The sequence below is a fragment of the Etheostoma cragini genome, chromosome 8 (assembly GCF_013103735.1).
Source record: "Etheostoma cragini isolate CJK2018 chromosome 8, CSU_Ecrag_1.0, whole genome shotgun sequence".
Classification (NCBI taxonomy): domain Eukaryota; kingdom Metazoa; phylum Chordata; class Actinopteri; order Perciformes; family Percidae; genus Etheostoma; species Etheostoma cragini.
The window spans coordinates 16,030,266-16,050,426 of NC_048414.1; the positions used below are offsets into that span (position 1 = coordinate 16,030,266).

At 39.3% G+C, this 20,161-nt stretch overlaps 1 protein-coding gene across 8 annotated transcripts in view; it reads left to right on the plus strand.

Moving 5' to 3' along the window:
- Positions 1-20,161, plus strand: part of srpk2 (SRSF protein kinase 2) — a 62,303-nt gene that overhangs the window by 37,336 nt on the left and 4,806 nt on the right. For 3 of the 8 annotated variants that reach the window (XM_034879991.1, XM_034879994.1, XM_034879995.1), the window contains 13 exons: positions 3,148-3,299; positions 5,622-5,730; positions 7,627-7,714; positions 8,247-8,334; positions 8,443-8,549; positions 10,392-10,557; positions 12,064-12,104; positions 12,570-12,936; positions 14,191-15,135; positions 16,733-16,833; positions 18,156-18,263; positions 18,370-18,439; positions 20,008-20,100. In XM_034879991.1, coding sequence (XP_034735882.1) covers positions 3,148-3,299; positions 5,622-5,730; positions 7,627-7,714; positions 8,247-8,334; positions 8,443-8,549; positions 10,392-10,557; positions 12,064-12,104; positions 12,570-12,936; positions 14,191-15,135; positions 16,733-16,833; positions 18,156-18,263; positions 18,370-18,439; positions 20,008-20,100 — 2,435 coding nt within the window. The remainder of the gene's footprint in view (positions 1-3,147; positions 3,300-5,621; positions 5,731-7,626; positions 7,715-8,246; positions 8,335-8,442; positions 8,550-10,391; positions 10,558-12,063; positions 12,105-12,569; positions 12,937-14,190; positions 15,136-16,732; positions 16,834-18,155; positions 18,264-18,369; positions 18,440-20,007; positions 20,101-20,161) is intronic. The other 5 variants (XM_034879992.1, XM_034879998.1, XM_034879993.1 and 2 more) reach the window with 3 other exon arrangements.

The following is a 20,161-nucleotide window of genomic DNA, read 5'->3' on the forward strand; positions in this document are numbered from 1 at the left end:
CATTGGAACGTGCTGGCACCACAGATTACAATGACGTGTCGACATGCTTTCTAGCGCGCACAGGGAAAAAGTTACACGATCAAAACCGAGAAATGATGCATGATCCCAATTTCAAACCACCAGTGGTACACTGAACACAAAACAGGTTTTAACCCTAGTCTCGCATTGCCAGACCTATCTCCACAGCGCTGTGGAGTAAGGTTACACCACAGATCATCACCACCTCCCAAAAAAATCTTAATTTTTAATTACACACTAATACATACTACACTGTGTGTTTAAAGGTAATGACCTTAGTTCACTGTTGTGTTTTGGTATTCAAAGATGAGCTTGTTGTCAGCCTGCTGTTTGTTTTCCACTCGCTCAGCATGAATGCTTTTCCCACCTCCACCTGTTTTCAGTGGAATTTAAGGTGGAATGATGTACAGTTGGTCTCAAAAAACATGCATCCTCATACAAGGCAAAATGTTTTCTATGCTTTCCCCCTGATTGTGTCCATGCGGTTGTTTTCTTCCTGTCTCTTTCTCTTTCTTTGTTTCGGTTTTTAGTGCATGGTGCCTCTGTTTTTGTCTGCTTGTGTCTCTGTTTTGTTGACTGTTCTCTCTACTTGTCAGCCTACACTATTGTCTTCCTACTTCTCTATTTTTCTTTGTCTCGGCTTGTGTTTGTCTGCCTGTCTCTCTCTCGGTATGCTGTATTGTCTGTCGGTCTAGTCTGTTTCTGCCTGCATATTTTTCTGGCTCTAGTCTTTCTGTTTATGTCTCTTGAGGTTGTCGTTGTTTTAGTCTGTTGAGGCTTCTCTCTGTATTTGACTTCCTTTTTTCTTACTTTCTTTTTTCTGCTCCCCTCTCTGATTCTCTCCTTTCTTGTTTCTCTTAATTGTCACCTCCTTCTTTCTGTTTTCTGGCTGTTCACATGCTCAATTTGTCTTCATTGTGTCCCTGTCCTTCCTCTGCCTGTCTCTCTCTGCTATCTTAATGTTTTTGCTGTTCGGCTCAGGTCCAGAAAGTTATGGGAGGCTAAGTGTTCGTACAGCCAATGGCGAGATGGGCCTTATAAAAGCGCTGAGCTTATAGATGTGATGTATGACAGACACCCTACGTGAGTGCTTTGGTAAAGAAGCAGCATCCTACAGCAAGGACAGGCCCTCTACTGGTAGTGTGTGCGTGTGCGCGTGTGTGTGTGTGTTGTAAAAGTGCCATGAAATCTCAATGCTATCTGCTGTCCTTCAGAACCATTGCTGGTGTGTTTGCATGTGTTTGTTGGCCTTGCCACCACGTTAACGCTTGGTGTCCTGGATTTCTTTCCCCCCTCCTCGCTCTGCAGTTGCCATGGCAACACACCAAGAGGCTCCATCATGTGTCTGAGCCTGTGACCGCAATTTTATAACAGCTCACAAGCGCTTGCTTTGTGTGTTTTATATTTTTTCTGTCCTAATTTAGCATTTGATCATGTTGCCGGTACTGTAAAGTGACATGGAATAGGACGTGTTTGTCGGGCTCTGTTGTCTAACAGAGAGTTAGTTTTTTTTAATGTGAAGGTTTGATTAAGTCAGGATAGGGAAATGTTTGATTAATTGAAAATGTCACCCTTTTTCTCAGCACTGATGAATGTGAGAGCTACATTCCCACCTCCAATGCACACCTTGTTCATATATTACAGGATGGTGAGTCAGGAGAGCTTGTCTGACACAAACAATCACAACAAATGTGGACACATTTGTTGGATAGCACTGTTACATCACCGTGGTACTGCAGGTATAGCATACAGTGGTAGAGTTTAGTGATCAGTGCTTTAAAGCAGGAGTTCCCAGCTTTTTTTTTTTTTTTTATTGAATGAAGTCCTATTTTATTTGTTCTCTCTCATGGGCTCAGTTCCAGTTCAGAAATGCAAAAGGGAGTGGAACAAGGCAGAGAGAACTGGCATGGAGAGTGGAGATCTGATATCATAGTCTAATATGTATTCATATTTCAGTGTCATTAATCATGCCATACATTTTAAGAATACCTTCTACATAACAGTACATTTTTTCAGGAATGATTCAGAATTGATTTTTTAAACATATTTTGGATGTCATTCATTTTTCTCTGGTGAGTCATGTCTGAGGTGTTGGGTGGGTGTTGATCGGTTCAAGTTGACTGTCTGTGAGCTACAAACAATATCAGCCCATCGACCAACTGCAGTTATGATTTGGACTGGGCGATAATTCTGTGTTATCATTAAGTTGAATCTTTTTGAAATCTGTCAAAGCATTAGATCTTAAAAACCCAATTGAATGTAACCTTTTGTTTGTATTATGTGATTTTTAAATTCCTTTTTAGAACAATAAAATTATCCTGTGGTTATTTTAACAGTGTTAATGTTGTCTTCATCAACTATGCCCAGCCATGGTCATGGAGAGGACCGCTTGTGTTCTGCTGTTTTGTCAATCTGAAAGTGTACTTTTACAACAACTTTAGAAAATGTAAGAATAAGATCCATTGGGTTTGGGTTTGACTTTACAGAAGTGGTTGTAGCAGTAAAGAGTTCCTTAAGCACTGCAGCTTTTAGACATGAATTTTATTTTAATGCGTTAAAAATGGGGCTTGGCATACACACAAGAAAAAAACTGCACCAACTTAAAACTAAAGCATTCTTTTAAGTATGTTCTGCAATTAGGCTTGGTCTTGGCAGAAATCCTTGATAAATATCAGTTAGCTAGGTTTGATTGTTTTTTGGGGTCAAAACATGTTTAATGTTATATATTGTTTACTTCTGATTTAATTGTATTGCAGTCAATAAAGTGTCTGGTGTTGTGACCTTCGTCTTGGTTAAATATGAGTTTCTATAGAAATTCATTCTATTTGTTCAGCTACACTGACTGACTATAGATATCCTGTCAACTGTAGATATTGTTTTATTTATTCCTAACACAGACTTATTAATCGTCACTTCCTGTGCATGAAAGACCTGTCTGACACAATGTGTTCAGAGAAGCAAATCAGAATCTTTCAGGAACTCAGTACTGGATGAATCTGTGTTAAATTATATTGTTTAGATATTAGTCATTTGCACTTAAAGCTCAGTCTAGAGTTGCACTCGCTTTGAGATATATCTAGAAGTTACTTGATAGGTTACCTAATGTCCTTCCTTCTGTTGTGTTTACAGGCCTGAGACCCAGCAGAAAGCCCCGGTGAGTGCCCCTCCTCCCCCGCCACCCCCTCCGCCTCCCCCTGAGCCAGCAGGGCCCCCGGAGCCAGAGGAGGAGATCCTGGGCTCCGACGATGAGGAGCAGGAGGACCCCGCGGACTATTGCAAAGGTCAGAACGCCACCAAGATAGACCAACGCATACTGGTGTCATCTGTCCCAGCCCATTACTTCCACTCTACATCTGTTGTACAGAGCTCAACACTATCTCCGCTCTCTGTTGATGTCTGTAATTCTCTTCCCCATTTCTCCCTCCGTCCTGATGGGATTTGCAGCAGCATCGTTGTAGCCATCAGTGCAAAACGCTCGGCAGTTGTGACACCAGCTTTTCAAGGTTGTTTAGTGGTTGCCAGAAAGGAGAGGCAGTCTAGTTTTCTGCAGTGTCCCAGGATGCCAAAGGCTGTGCTGTCTGCTAAGAGGTTAATTTCCATTACACAGCTGTGTTTCAAAATGCTACACCTATTCTGTAAACACTCTAGAACTTTCCACTTCTCTTATCATTTGATATCTAAATTTAGTGCACCGTGTTTTAAATTGTATTTTGTCTGTTACTGTTTAACAGTAACAGACAAATTTACAGGGAGGCATTTTAATTACATGCTATAATTCATCATGATGTTTTGGAGTATAACTCTTGATTTCTATTTGGTTGTTTTGAGAGAAGCACAGGAAAACTGTCAGATCTCACTTCAGTAAGATGAGAGACTAAGAGAAAGGATTCATCTGAAATCAGAAATACAACTCTGTTGTGTATTTTGGCTTCTTTTCATTGTCTTTCTGTGAAAAACAAGTGATTCTACTCATAAATCCCTTCACGTGTTACACCTCTTTCATTTATTACTGAATATTTTATGAAATTCAAAAAACGTATATAATGCATGTTGAAACCCTCTTAGGAGAAGTGCCTATTATTATTATTATTATTATTATTATATTATTAAGATTATTAAGATTATTATTATTATTATGAGTTAAAGTAACATTGTAGTGTTCTGTGTACTCTGTGTACACATTTTGGCATGCCCAACCTTCTGGTGCATCTGTGTTATATTATTTAAAAATATACAAATCACCAAATTTATGTTAAATTAAAGACCCCTACAACAGATGTAAGCGAGACTTCTTTCTTTGCCAGCTGGTCTTGTCATTGTAGCAACAGCAAAGAGGATTTTGATGTCTTTCGTTGAAGCATTACAAACAACCACACATTTGTTATTGTTTAACCTCTTAACCTCTTATAAACAGTCTCCTAATTGAACACAAGCCCAAAAATAAAATAGTTGTTATTGAAATCTTTGGTTAACATGATGATCCTGGTCCCTTCTAAACCTTCAGGAGTTTACTATCATCTACTGCACTATCAAGTCAGAATTAATGTAAGTGATATTCATCTCAGTTTACCGATGCACATACCTATACTGTTTTGTGTGCACTCTTGTTACAAAAAAGCAACTGTTGTCATATCATATTGATATTGAAATCTTAAAATGGTTCACAGATGACACAATGATTTGTGCTTTTGAACAATGTTTAATTTGCTCAATTTGTAACAAAAAGCTACACACTGCAAACACAGTATCAATATACTATATACATGTTTGTGATACTCCAGGGCAGAGGCGCATTATGTAGCACATTATATAAGCAAACATTCTGTAACATTTTACTTGAAGGTATCTACATAAGAGTGACATCTTCAAATGTCTTTTTTTGTTTAACTATCAGTTCAAAACTATAATATTTTCTAATATTATATTGGTTCTGAATATTCTTTTATTTAAGAACAGCAACATTTTGACATTATAGAAGCTTGAACCAGCCAACATTTAAACAGTATTCTTCTTTAAAAACTACTTAATTGATTATCCAAATAGTGGCTGATTTAATTCCCTTTGATCAACTGTTGGAGCTTTTAAGGATGTATTTTGTTATCTTTATTTTAGCTTTTGTCGACACCTTGAACCTGCTTGACATCCTCCTGGATCCTTCTTTTTCATATATGTTCACATGCCAAGTGTCATTTTACCATTATGAATTGTTAGTGTATTCTGTGCAAACGCCATATAATGCCTGTCCGTCCTGGGGGGGGGGGGCTCCCTCCTCAGTTGCTCTTCCTGATTTTTCTTCAATTTTTCCCCCATTAAAGGGGATTGTTTGAGGAGTTTTTACTTATCAATAGCGGGTGTCGAAAAGGACAAAGGGTGTTGTATGTTGTACGGATTGTAATGCCCCCTGAGGCAAATTTTTGATATTGGCTATATAAATAACATTTACTTCCAATTGACTTGTTTTTGCTCTTCTTTTCCTTCTACCTCCCTCCCTCCCTCCCTGGTCTTCCTACACGTCTTAATCACTAATACGTTTCATGTCCTTACCTGGTTAAGACTGATATCAGCATCCTGTAACCTTCATTGTCTCACTCTTTATCCCTCAGGAGGGTACCATCCGGTGAAGATCGGGGATTTGTTCAACGGGAGGTACCATGTGATTAGGAAGTTGGGGTGGGGGCACTTCTCCACCGTATGGCTATGCTGGGACATACAGTGAGTCACACATATGCATGCACACACGCACACGCACACACACACATGCACACACACACACTTGCACACACACACACACACACACACACACACACACACTACAGCATAGTGGACAAAAAAGATACACATACTCGCCACAAATGCGTAATGAAAGAAGCCCTCAACACATCCACACACACACACACACACGCGTGCATCTGTTGACTGTTACCATGACAACGGTTGCAACCAACACCACCACCCTGCACTGGTACCAAAGACATCCATTTGCACTATAATGTTGTTTATCTGTTCACAAGGCAACCAGTGTGGATGGATGAAGCTATCATCAACCCAGTGTCACCTTTCCCTGAAGCACACACACACACGAGCACACACACACACACACACACAGACACACACACACACACACACACACACACAGACTCATTTACCTATCCACTGGTGTTAGTTACACTAATGGTGGTCATAAACTAGTGAGTTTGTCAGTCACAGTCCTTGACAAATGTTACATTCAGTGTGTCAATATGAAGACTTGTGTTGTCTTCTCTCCTACCTCCTAACATGCATAATTTCCAACTTTAGCCATTACTGTTGTGGTTCAGTCGCCCCCTTCTCATAGCATCATTGTTGGCCCGCAGGCAGCTCTGACTGTATACTACTTGCTCGGCACCAAATAGCTGAAGATAGTGGAGCATTTAGCAGCTATAGAGTCACATATTTCCCTCAGGAGTTGGTAGTGACTAAAAACAGAACTACAAGAGAGTACTTTTTGGCCTTAGAATGATAATTTTGTCAATAAGCTGTTTGTTATGAGGGGCCATCAGGGACATTATTTACAATTACATTACCGGTCAAATGTTTTGGGTCACTTAGAAATTTCCATTGCACTCCATTATAGACTGAATACCAGCAGAAATCAGTTGCATTGTATTTTCTAGCAGTTTTCAGATTACATTATGTCCTAACATAATTGCAAAAGGGTTCTCCAATGTTTTCTCAGTTAGTTGTTTAAAATAATATCAGATTGGTAAACAGAATGTGCCTTTGGAACATTGGAGGAATGGTTTCTTATAATAGTCAATGTAGATATGCATTAAAGATCGGCCACCCACTCAGATCATCTTGTATTCTGTCTATAATGGAGTGGAATGGAAATGTGGAAGTGACCCCAAAACTTTTGACCAGTAGTCTACCTTACACACCTAGTGAAACACACCTGATGGGTCCTCATTGTTGGTAACAAGTCTTATCAACTTAAAAAGTGATGATATGTCAATGTCGTGTTTACAACTTATTTTCACTGCCCCTAAGTTGGCAAACAAATCAGATCAGTTGTTGCAGGTAACAGTTTTGCATTGCTTTCATTTGCATCATATTATTTGATAAAATATAGGATTTGTTGCTTTGTAATGGAACAGTTTGATATTCATGGAGGTAAGATGAAAGATCAGCTTGAGAATATTCTAAAAACAAATGTTTGAATATTAAATGTGTTGTATTTATGGTATTTGATATTTCTTCTTTTATATACCTGTATTCATGGTACATTAGGATGCAACAAAGCTTGAACGTCGGACACGCCAGAAACGCCCCTGATAGCCGAAAACATTTGGTGAATAAATCATGGTGTGCTGGGAAAGAGTTTTGGTTGACTCACACCCATAGGGTTAACGTTAATTGGATTTTATGAAATGCCACATTGCAACATTTGCATTTCCAATGTCAGTGTTGGCAGTTAAAATGATAGCTGAGCAAACGTGTAATAAAGGCATGGTGAGGGACATTTTATAACATTGGTCACAAATATTGATTCAGACACATTAATCAACCTAACTGGCTTAAACAACCAATTAGAAGGAACACAACTTCATGTATCTGTGTTTGTCATAACAGAGTGAAGAACTTTGTGGCCATGAAGGTGGTGAAGAGCGCCCAGCATTACACAGAGACGGCCCTGGATGAGATCAAACTGCTGCGATGTGTGAGAACCTGATTAGATTGACATTTAAGAATTTGTAAATCTTATTCTTTTCATCTTCCTTTGTTCTTTTTCGTTCCTTTTTTATTTTGTGTCTCCTTTCTTTCTTACTACTTCATCATTTTCTACTACATTTTCTCTTCCTACATTTTCTCTCCTGTTTCCTCCCTCTTTCTTCCCTCTTCACACCTTGCATCTCCTACCAACACCCTGTTAGGTAACAAGAAGCACTAGAGATCTTTTATCTTGCATGATGGGTGCAGAGGACATTCCTCTTCTAATCAGTCTGTCTGCATCTTTATCTTCCACATATATCTTCTCTTGTCCTCTGCCTTTCATGCTCTCTTTTCCTGTCTTTCCTCTAGCTTCATTCTCCTTCAGTCTTCCCATTCCCTCTTTCTTCCTCTTTCTTGTTCTTCCTGTTTTCCTGTCTTTTTTTTTCTTCAATGTTCTTTGTTTGTTTCCTTTCCTGCTTCACCTTCTGTTTCTTCTTCCTGTCATATTTGCTTCAGCTCTTTGTCCTCTTGTCCTCCAGGTGAGAGAAAGCGACCCCGGTGACCCCAACAAGGACATGGTGGTTCAGCTGATAGATGACTTCAAGATCTCTGGAGTCAACGGCATACGTATCCCAATCAGACAGAGAGAGAGGGATAGAGAGAGAGAGAGAGAGAGATTGTGGTTGTGTGGGTGACAGAGATATGATAATGTGAGTCCTTGACTCTCCATCGCAGATGTGTGTATGGTGTTTGAGGTGCTAGGTCACCACCTGCTGAAGTGGATTATTAAATCCAACTACCAAGGTCTGCCTCTGCCATGTGTGAAGAGCATTATCAAACAGGTAAGGACACACACACACACACACACACACAAACACACACACGCACACACACACACACACCAAATCTATTTAGATACAAATATATATTGCTGACTTTATATCCACATAATTTGGATAAATAATGTATCTGGTCAATGCAAATAACTACATGGATTTCACCTGGGAACAAGGGGACAAGGTGACATGCCGGTTATTAAATATTTGTCCTGAATGGAGTGGAGAGATTTATGTTTAATCACATGTAGCACAAAATGATATTAGCATCATGTAGCCTAACTGCAGAATCATTGTGTTAAAGGTAATTCAATGGAGAGAGAAAAGTCTACTGACAATAACACAGTTGATTTCAATTGAATTTCAAAATGACTTGTTCTGTTGTTTTTTCATTTATTGACAGATTGCTAACCCATGTGGTTTGGATTAAGTTTTGATTGGAGCTTTTTCTCCAATTCACGAATACTTTTTGTGTTTAAGTGCTGGTGGAAAACTCAGATGTCCAGCTTTTTAGTGTGGTCATGTGGAAATGTCAAGTGGGAAATGTTTTCCTTTTTATTTGTATTAAAACAAAGTAGCTTAAACATGTCTTCAACAATCTGAGATATCATTTGACATTACTGATGATTAGTAATGAATGTCTACAATTTGAATGAGTTGATTGTGGATAGGAAGATACATACCACAACCCAAGCATGCTGCACCTGCGTAGTTGCAGTATTCTTCTTTTTCTGTGAAGCAGTTGTAGTTTAAACTTAGGCAAAAAGTAAGTCTGTGTATCATAAAACATACACATGTATTATAATACTGAGACTTTATTGTAAAGACTGTAAAAGACTAGCCTATATCCTTTACGTTCCACTTCCGGGATAGCTCAGTTGCAATCTGCCAGATTTCTCTCATTTAGGCCGGAAATCCGTTGACCTTGGCTTTCTTTGTGCTGGCATTTTAAACTCTGGTCGATTTGTGAGGACTATAGTTAACCTTTTCTAAGATATCTCCCAGTTCAATCCAGCCAGCTAGCTAGACTATCTGTCAAATCTAAGTTTTCTGTTAAGTGACTAAAACAACTTTTAAATGTAGACATGTTCAACCAAAACAAGTTCCTTCTGAGCCTATTTTGCAGCAGCACCACACCTTTTCTCTGGTGCTTAGCGCCGCCCGAGACGATAGTCATGACAATAAACCAGAGCACGTTTTCCTCCCATCCCCAAATGCTATGTGGAGTCCTCCAGCAAGCTTTGAAAGAGAGTCTGGCAAAGCAAGACTTGTAAATGAGTAACTTGAGAGGAAAGAAAGGGAGAAAAAAAACGTGTGTGAAGAAATATTATATAAGAAGAGCAAAAGAATCAGACAAATTCACACCCAATACTTGGTCTAATAATTCAGTGCATGCTATTGTGCAGTTCCCACTTTAGACTTCAGTACCACTGCCATCACTGAGACGTGGTGCTTTCAGGCATTTCCCCCTCAGCCACCTGATGAGCATATGAAGTTGTTCAGCCGTTTGAGCCGCTGCCAGCCTCCAACCTCTCGAAAGCCAAGCTGAAGATGAGTAGAAATTAAATTACACTGTTCCCTGCTTCAATCTCAAAGCCTCTGGACAGAAAAAATGAAAGAAACGGTGAAACAAAAACAGTCTTTGCTCTCTGCCTTCAGAGAATGACAATCATTAGAAGAATGGGTTATTTGGCTCTTATGAAGAGAGAAAGACTTAAAGGGAACGAGGAGAGATGAACAGGGAGGGAGGGTTTGTCTGCATTGAGAGTGTATAAGCACCAAAACAACAACTGTAAGCATGCTTTTCAGTAATAAAACCTGTGTGTGTTAATCTGAATGTGTTTGTAGGTGCTGCAGGGTCTTGACTACCTCCACACTAAGTGTAAAATCATCCACACGGACATCAAGCCAGAGAACATCCTGATGTGTGTAGATGATGCCTTTGTTAGGCGTATGGCTATGGAGGCAACCGAATGGCAGAAGGCTGGAGCCCCCCCACCGTCTGGATCAGCAGGTAGACGCGCAAACATTTACATTATGTGTATTTTGAATCAAATTTTGAGAAGTTTGCTTTCTTGCTGAGAGTTAGATGAGAAGAGGCTAAGCTGTTATTCCTTGTCTCTAGCCTTTATGCTAAGCTAAGCTAGCTAGCTGCTGGCTGTAGTTTCATATCTAGCGTACAGATGTTAAAATGGTCGATCTTCTTACCTAACTCTCAGTATGAAAGCGAGTAAATGTATTGCCCAAAACTATTTCTTAACGTTTCAATTTATGTATGGGTTTTTCCTAAACTTGTCTAAAAGATTAGCATTTATTTTAGTTTGCAATGAAAAAACTAAATGTTTTGGAATTACATTTAACTCTGCATGTGGTAAAGGCCTTTGTCTTTGTGTTAGTGATTTAGTTACGCAAGATGTGTAGCTTCTTCACAGAAATTTAGATTGTAAGTAATGGGTGAGGCTTGCATGAAGTAGGTTAGTAGCTCATTATCCTGATTTGAAATTGATAATTAATAGTTAATGAAAATAAATCATCAATTGAATTGTCAAAAATTGTCTGATACGTTTCATGAATGAAAAACTACCATGTTTAATATTGAAGTGTTCAGTAAAGAAAAAAAGATTCACAGAGAACACTTTTTGTGCATCCTCAATTTCTTGCCTTTTTGAAACCGCACCCCCGATTTCTTGCTTTTTCATCTCCTGTGGAGTTCCTTGACTGAAAAAAATCCAGTTCTTAAAAACAGTCTTGAAAAACTTGACATGACCCCTGTCCTCCCGGTGAACCCCTTCATGAGCTGTCAATTGCTTGCATCAGCCGATGTAGTCTCTTAGAGCCTTAGGGCAACCAATTGTACTGCTTACATTTCTACTCAATTAAAGTGAGGCACAAAACCATCTACTGTCAAAACAGAAGGGCATTATTATATTATTGTCATTAAAATAAGTGAAGATGTATTTTTATAGCAACATGTATTTTATTTCAGCATGTTATATTTAATTTTTGTGTTTTAGAAGAGATCGAAAGTATGTTGGAAAGATATGACAACATAGTTTGGATTGTTTGTGTTATAACAAGTTTATTTAGCCGCACTTTGTCTGTTGAGCATATTAACAAACAATTAATATAAAATACGAAAGATTGATCATTAATCATTTGCAAATACTGTATGGTTAGAAGGATATTTTGTATATATAGTAATTTTCACTCTACTGTAACTCCTTTGAGGTTTATCATCCATATTTGGATTGCTGCAATGATTGAGGTGAGAAAATACTGTACAATACAGGAAGCAAAGCAAAGAGAGTGGGAGTGTGAAAGATCTTTTTCTTTCTTTTTTGCAGTTCTCTCACTTCACCTACAGATTGTGTATGTATCAGGTCTTTAAAGGAAACATGTACAGAACCTATCTCTTTTCCACGCGTGTGGAATATTGAACGTTGTGTGAACTTGGTTGTGGGACAGATTGAACTTAGTGATACTTTGGAGCCTCTCATTGTTGTTTTTCTTTGTCTGTCAGTTAGCACAGCCCCCCAGCTCAAACCGGTGAGTACAACAGATGTGAGTATAAAATGGGAGGAATGCACACACACACAAACATAAACACACACAAAGTAAAATTGTACGTTCTAACTGGTTTCAAAGCTCCTACTACTCTACATTAGCAATGTTTAATGAATCTTCAATATCCCCAATAAACAGGGTTGCAGCAATTTTCAGACTCTAAAAAAGACTGTACTAGATGCAGTAAAATTAGAAATCAGTTTGATTGCGTGTTCCCGTCTGGGCCTTTGAGAAGTAGAAGAAGAACAATGAAAACATGTTTTTTAATGGACAGTGGTGATATTTCAAATGTACTTACATTTAATATCAATATACATTGGCAGCTTAAGTGGACATTACTTACAAATCATAACCTAAGATTCAAATAAATATCAAAAGTTGTATTCCTTTGATACCTCGTAATCATTCATGGTCTTGCTTCCCCTGTGACTCTCCCTCTCCCGTCCTGTTTTTTTGTCCCAGGTGGGGAAGATCTCCAAGAACAAGAAGAAGAAGCTGAAGAAGAAACAGAAGCGGCAGGCCGAGCTGCTGGAGAGGCGGATGCTGGAGATCGAAGCCTTGGAGAGAGAGGCCGAGAAGAGGGAGGAGAGAGTCAAAGACGGGGAAGAGAAAGGGGAGCATGAACACAACCTGTCTTCACCCCTGCAGCTGCCGCCACCGCAGCTGGGCCCCAGCATGGCTCTGGGAGAGAGCGACGAAGATGATGATGATGACGAGGAGGATGGGGAAGATGAGGAGGAGGAGGGAGGCGAGAGGGAGAGGGAGAGAGAGAGAGAGCGAGAGAGGGAGAGAGAGAGGGAGAGGCCCATCAGGTTGACTAATCATACATGTGAGTCATATCAACTTTTCTTCAGGTTGAGTGCTGTTGTTTTTACAAGGGTTAGAGTTTTTTTCTCTCACTTTATTACAATCTGAATTCAGGAATTAATGCTATCCACCCATGATAAATGCAGCATGATGCTAAATTAACATTACAGAGCTTTGCTAAATATTGAGACAATCAAAAAGTATTTTCTTTGGCTGTATCAATCACTGCTGAAAGTAGGGGTGCTGGGAGTGCTGTAGCACCCCCTGTTGGCACTCCAGCACCCACAAATCTAATTACCTAAAAATAAATAAAGAATTCATGAAACATTATTACAATTAATTGAAAATCCATTAATGAACGGGACAATTGGTGTTGTGCATTAGTAAGACAACTTATTTTAATCCTGCTGCAACTGGGGACGTAAAGATTAGAAAAGTTGCTGCTAAAGGCATTGAACATACTTTTAAAAAATACCGCGATTAATACCGAAAACCGTGATCATTTTGGTCATGTAACCGTGAGGTTTAATTTTCATACCGTTACATCCCTAGCTGCGGCTGTCTTTGGAGATGGCTTAGGCTTTCTGTGTTTTTTATTTTATTTCAGTCTGGTCCGTATACATTTTGGATATTCATTTTTCGTATCTAAGTTGGCAATGAGCAAGTTGCCAACCTAGAAAGTTGCATGTTTCCTTTATATTTTGGTGGCTGTGACGCAGTGTTCACTGTTGCAATGGTGTTTAGTTCCACAGACGGCGTACAAGCACTCTGCATAGTCAAGCCATGCTAGCATATTTTATCAGTGTTATTAGTTAAGTGCCTGTATGCAAACTCATAGCATCATTCCTGCCAGTTAAGTAGCATATTAAGGTTGGGCTGCTCTATTTTACTGTATTCAGCTTGTCAACAACTAGAAAGAAGATTTTTCTTAAACAAAGACTTGTAACGTGGAGTGTGTGAGTATGTGTATGTGCAGTAGGTTTGTGCAGTCTGTTTGTGAATGAATAGGAGGTGGAATGGCTCTAACCACCTAGCCCACGCTAGTACCACTTTGCATGGGAGGCTAGGCTGATTCACAAAAGAAAACAAAGTCTTTCTCCGTCTCCCTCCTTCACCTTCTTTTTCTTTCATTCTCCTTTTCTCTCATTTGCCTCCTTCTCTCCAATCGCTTTACATGCTTCTTCTCTCACTGCCTACACTGTCTTTGACTGAGTTCATATCTCCTTCCCACCTACTTCCTCTCGCAACTGTTTTTCCTCTGCTCTCTCTATATTAGGTGCGGCGTCTCCCCAGGAGCAGAGCGAGGCACCCCACATCACTGATGAAGACCCTGATGAGGAGGTGGAAGAGGAGGACGAGCCCACGCGTACTGCTGAAAAAGATGCCCCCATTCCCCCCACCACAGACTCTTGTGACAGAGATCCAACACAAGCAGAGATAGAAGGCAAGGAGGGGGAGGAGGAGGATGCTGAGGAAGAAGAGGGGTTGAAAGGGGCAGAGGATGTGAATGAGGAAGAGGAGGGGGTGGGGAAGGAAGAGGAGGAGGAAGAGGAAGAGGTGGAGGGAGAAGAAGAGGAGGAGGAGGAGTCAAAGGAGGAAAAAGAGACTGAAAGAGAGGAGAATGAGACTGGGAAGCCAAAGAGTGAAAGCAAAACAGATGAGGCGGCAGTGGCAGAAGCAGAGGAGTCGAAGGAGCAGGAGGGGGAGGATGAGGAGGACGAGGATGAGGATGAAGAAGAGGAGGATGACGACGAGGAAGACGAAGATGACGACACAACCACGGAACTCCTCACGGAAACCTCCTGTCCCATCAAACCCCACAACAACAAAAGCAATTCAGCCAAAACCAATGGTCACGTTTTGTTGGGACCTGAAGGACTGAAACCAAACCCTGGCAATCCTCCCCCTCCCTCGCCCACCGCTGAGCATCTACTCTGCCCCCTGGTGGAGTCCGAGCTCAGCTACACAGACAGGGACCACTCTCTCAGCTCCGGTTATGAGATGTATAATGGCGACTTGGGCGAGCCGGGGCTTACCAACGGTGGTAGTGACCGCCACCCGACCATCATGCCTCTCTTCCCCGACTTGCCCCTGGATCCTGTGCCGGGAAACCCCACTTCTGTTGAAACGGTAGACATTGGAGCAGGCCAGTCACCCAACAGCCCCAGCGCTGACCGTAGTCGCACTGTGTCGTCCTCGAGCACAGGAGACACACCCAAAGGTAAAATGTGTTGACCGTATATCCACAGATTTACACTTATTTAATTATTTTCTCATAAAATTACAGATTTACAAACTCAAGAAATCCATAAAAGCCCAAAAGTGTTCAATATATTCTTAAAAATGTCTTTTCAACTTCTGCTCACTCACACAATTTTCACACCACCTTTCTTCTTTTTACCAAAACATATAAAAATGTATCCAAACAGACTTACATGTTGTGCTACAAGCATCAAAGAGACCATAGTAGTACCATCCAAATGCCCCATTAACTCCAATATTAACATTTTAGGAGCAAAACAGAAAAAAAACACTTCTTTGGCTCACTTTATTTTTTAAATATATAACACGCAAATATGTATTAAAGCAATGCAAAAAAAATCTAAATCTAAAAATCTAGGCAATTTGAATTATCAAGTAATAAACTGGAATTTGAGTGGTGCCTCTCAGCTTAATCTTTATTAAATAAGCTGTCTGGCCAAGGAGTTCCTCCCTCCATACCTTTTGTTGTTTACAGTATATATGGCAGCCTTTTGATTATTCCAACGCTTCATAATCCTTCAACTGCTCCTTCATATAAAGTTAAGCCAACAATGCTCTTAAGCTCCCAACTGTCCAGTTAAATTAATCCACACGTTCCAGCCAATCAGAATCCAGAATTATGATTATGTTAAGGTAATAGAAATCACATAATCACACAAATTGTGTGAAAGATACGGGCCTAAATTACGTTATAATTTGTGAAATAATTTAAGACAAATCCATGTTATGAAATGTTATTTCATCATACTTATTCTCATAATAACATACCATAGTTGTTTTGGAGGACATTTTCATTTTATAATCGCTTTTCTTATCAGTTACACTTTTATTTAATGTATCATTTTAATTTATATTGTCACTTAGAAGCACTATAAACATTTGTTATATGAATATTTATATGAATATCTATTAAATATATAAATAAATATGATTTCAAATAAAATCCCCAAAATAGAATTAACTAATTATGATGAAATAACTCATACTTATGTGAATAATGTTTTTAACAATATCCTAATTTTATATTTAACACTTTGGGGCGTTAAAAAATAAGCTTTCTTTCTACTATATTCCTTTTATAACAAATAATTTAGTGCTACTTGATTTAGGCTTCCTTCTTGCCAATTTTGTTAATGAAAAATAAAATTTTAATCTACATGTAAATGAGAATTTTACTTAGATAGATCAAGAATAGAAAAAAAGCATAATGACATGAAAATGAATAACCCTCACTGTGTTTTGATATTCCATCTTATACATTATAGCTGCCAGTTTTTCAATATTAGGTTTTTGTGTCCACATATTTCCCCTGGTTATTATAATGACTCAGCTCTGCCATTACTCATCCACATTACTCAAAAACATTTAAAACGTGCCCTGTTTACACCTGTTGGGTACTAACTCTAGCAGGAGGATAACACGGTGTAGGCAGCACCGATTGTTTTCGTTTTTCTCTGTACTGACAGCACTCCGAATTTACAGACAACAGAGCTACGTGTTGGAATCATCCGGAATTCTCCTTTAACTCTGTTCTTTCCCACTCCATCCTCTCTCAGTCAGAGCCAGAGCTGCAGATCTCCTGATCAACCCACTAGACCCGCGCAACGCTGAGTCAATTCGAGTCAAAATCGCTGATCTCGGAAATGCCTGCTGGGTGGTAAGACACAGTATTTGGAATTTAATATTACTTGACTTACCCACAGAGAGGAAATGAGGGCTATATATATATGGTAATGTCAGTGTTGGGCAAGATACTTTTAAAAAAACGTCACAGTTACTAGTTACTTCTTCCAAAAAGTAATTAAATTTGATTCTCAGTTACAAATTATAAAAGTAACTAGTTACTTCAGAAAGTAACTAATGCCTTTCTTTCAAGTACATTTTTAAATCCTGAAATGTGACTTCTCCTCCACCCCTCTTTAATGGAACTTAAAATACATGTGCATGTTCAGTTATTTCTGATCAAATCTGAATATTATAATTAAATGGACACTAAATACAATACATTATTAACAGAAATAATGTACACACATCTAAACTATTTTAATGTTGCTGTGGGACAAAGTGAGACTAGCCTCCAATCAAATGCCATGTACGTACAGTAGATATTATGTTTGAATAGTTTTAATATTTATTGCCCCTCAACAGGCCACCAATGGGATGAATTAAGTTATGCTCGTTAAGCACTAAAGCAAAAATAAATAACAAATATATACACTCTATGTAGTGCAAAATAACTTAAGTGGCCTGATGTTTATACTTGTGCGCTGGTGTGTGCGTCGAGCCAGTGTGTGTGTGTGTGTGTGTTTGTGTGTGGGGTGGGGGTGGGGGGACTGGGTGGATTGGAGTGACTGAGATTATCTTCGGAGCGAGTAGCCATTCTAGAGTCATAGTGAGAGAAACAAGGTGTTTCCCCTGTGTTTTCTGACCACGGTGGGATATCTTTAGCAGGAAAAGTTCCCCCTCTCTTTAATCTCACAACGCCATACCTGTCTCTCATTGACTGACTCACTTGTGTTGTTCGTTGTGTGTCCAACTATGATTGCTTTTTAACACCCGCCCAACTCTACCTCTGATTGGCTTACCATGACATTTTACTCAACCTCAGCCAATCGTCAGCATTTATGTACTTGTCTCGTGCACCTGCCACTAACCAAGAGAGAAAAGTAAAAAAAAATAAAGTCTTTCAGAGACCTACTTGATCGGATGGAAAAATAAAGCTTTAGTTATAGTAACGCAGTAATCGGCAGTAACTGTAATGGTGTTATTAAGATGGGAAGGGTAATCAATCAGATTACTCGTTACTGAAAAAATTTGTTATTCCTATCACTGGGCAATGTGAATGGTGATATCTCAATAATGTGATCACATTTGTGTGTTTCAAGATATCCTTGTTATAAGGAAACAAATAAAACGGTTATATAATAGACATACAAGTATAATTAAATGTGTTCCTCTCCTCTCCTCTCTTCTCCACAGCACAAGCACTTTACAGAGGACATCCAGACGAGACAATACCGTTCCATTGAAGTCTTGATAGGAGCTGGTTACAGCACTCCTGCAGACATCTGGAGCACTGCCTGCATGGTAAGGACACATGCATTATCAGTACAGTACTCTCATATCCAATTTATTTTAAAGTATACACAGTCAGTATGGTCTCAAGTACAGTACTTTATTTGGTCTCTTGTAGGCATTTGAGCTGGCTACTGGAGATTACTTGTTTGAGCCTCATTCCGGAGAGGACTACTCCCGTGATGAGGGTGAGTATTTCAATCTTTATGACGTACACACACAAATTTATATCCCAAATATACAGACAGAAAACGTTATATTTTTTAAGTGTTCCACATAGCTGAATATTGTTTCTCAAAACTGTAAGCTTCATTTACATTATATTTTAGATGTTGACTTAAAGATGAAAGGTGTACCCCAGAAATACACATGTTTTTAAATGTTTTATAAACTGTTCTAATTAAAAACCACAATCGGTTTAATGTATTTTTAAATGGAAATTTGTGTCTGTGTGCTATTTAATCTCAATTTGCTTTACATATTTTCTCTGTTGTTCAGATGCATTGCCCAAACTGTGCTTTAACATGTATTGATGAAGTCGCAGTTTGCAATTGCATTCACTTTACTTTTAATAATTATGTTTAAAAAAAAGAACAAAAGTGCAGACAACGAGTACAGATTTGTTGTTGCAACATTGTCTTTTTAGATACCAGTATTTTATCTTGTTGATTGTACAGTATGGGAGTTTTACGCATGCATCTGTTGATTTGTAAGCATGTCATCTATATAAGACGGGGTTATTGTTTCTGACAATGCATCTGAACAATGGACAAAAACTTTGATAGATCAATACCTATTGAATTCTAAACTGATATAAATGGCCAACTTAAGTTTAGTTAAAACTATAGGATCCCTCTCCCCAAATCCCACTATCCACTGTCAACTGTAAATCCTGTTCTTTTACTCTGCTGCTATGCCTCCACTCCTCTTCACCCTGCTGTATACCTAACCCTGAATTGTTTAAATGTTATTGATACACAGAGAGCTCACATACCTCCTGTCATTGTATAATGGCTAGACTTTTGCATTATAACATTTCAGTTTTTAAGAAACTGTAAAATGGTGACCGTTAATAACAGCATGAAGGCAACATTAGCCCTGGTCACATGTTACTCTATCAAGAAATACAGTCCCTATATTTGCAACCTTATCCTCATCCTCACCCCTATCTCTTCATCTCCTGTGACCTTTGAAGAGTTCATTGTGTTGTTTTTGTCATTGCATGTGACACACAGTAAACCTCATTTTGCATGTTTTTGCACAGCCAGTGTCCGTTTTATCATGATGTCCAGATTCAGACTCTTGATCTCCTGCCATTGAGGCCAAATTCAAAATCTAACCTTTGGTTACAGTTCATTCAGATCTGAATGCATGTCACTTTTATTTCAGGGCTGATCATTTAGTTTCATCACCTCTGCTGTGGAGGCACAGCACACTAACAGGTTTTTCTCCTTTACTGTCTGTGACGGTCTCTTTTTTTTCTTTCTTCCTTTCCCCTCCCTTCTTCTTATTCCTCCCTGAACCCTCTGTGATCTTTTCTACCTGTCACTTCCTGTCCCTGTTTTTATTTTCCTTCCCACAATCCACCCTCTTTACAATTCCCATACATTTTACTTTTATATCCTTTGCTTTCATTTAAGTTTCCCCTCCTTTGTCTTTACCCGGTATCTCTTTTGCATGTCCTTCTATTTTTTTTGGCATCCTTCTTCCCTTATGCCCCCCCCCCCTCCCTCCCACTTCCCTCTCTCCTCCGTAGACCACATAGCCCACATCATAGAGCTGCTGGGCTGTATTCCGAGGCACTTTGCACTCTCCGGAAAATATTCCCGGGAGTTCTTCAACCGAAGAGGTAGCGCTAGCCAGATAGCTGGTGGGACTGGGACACACAGATGTCTAAAATGGACAGACAT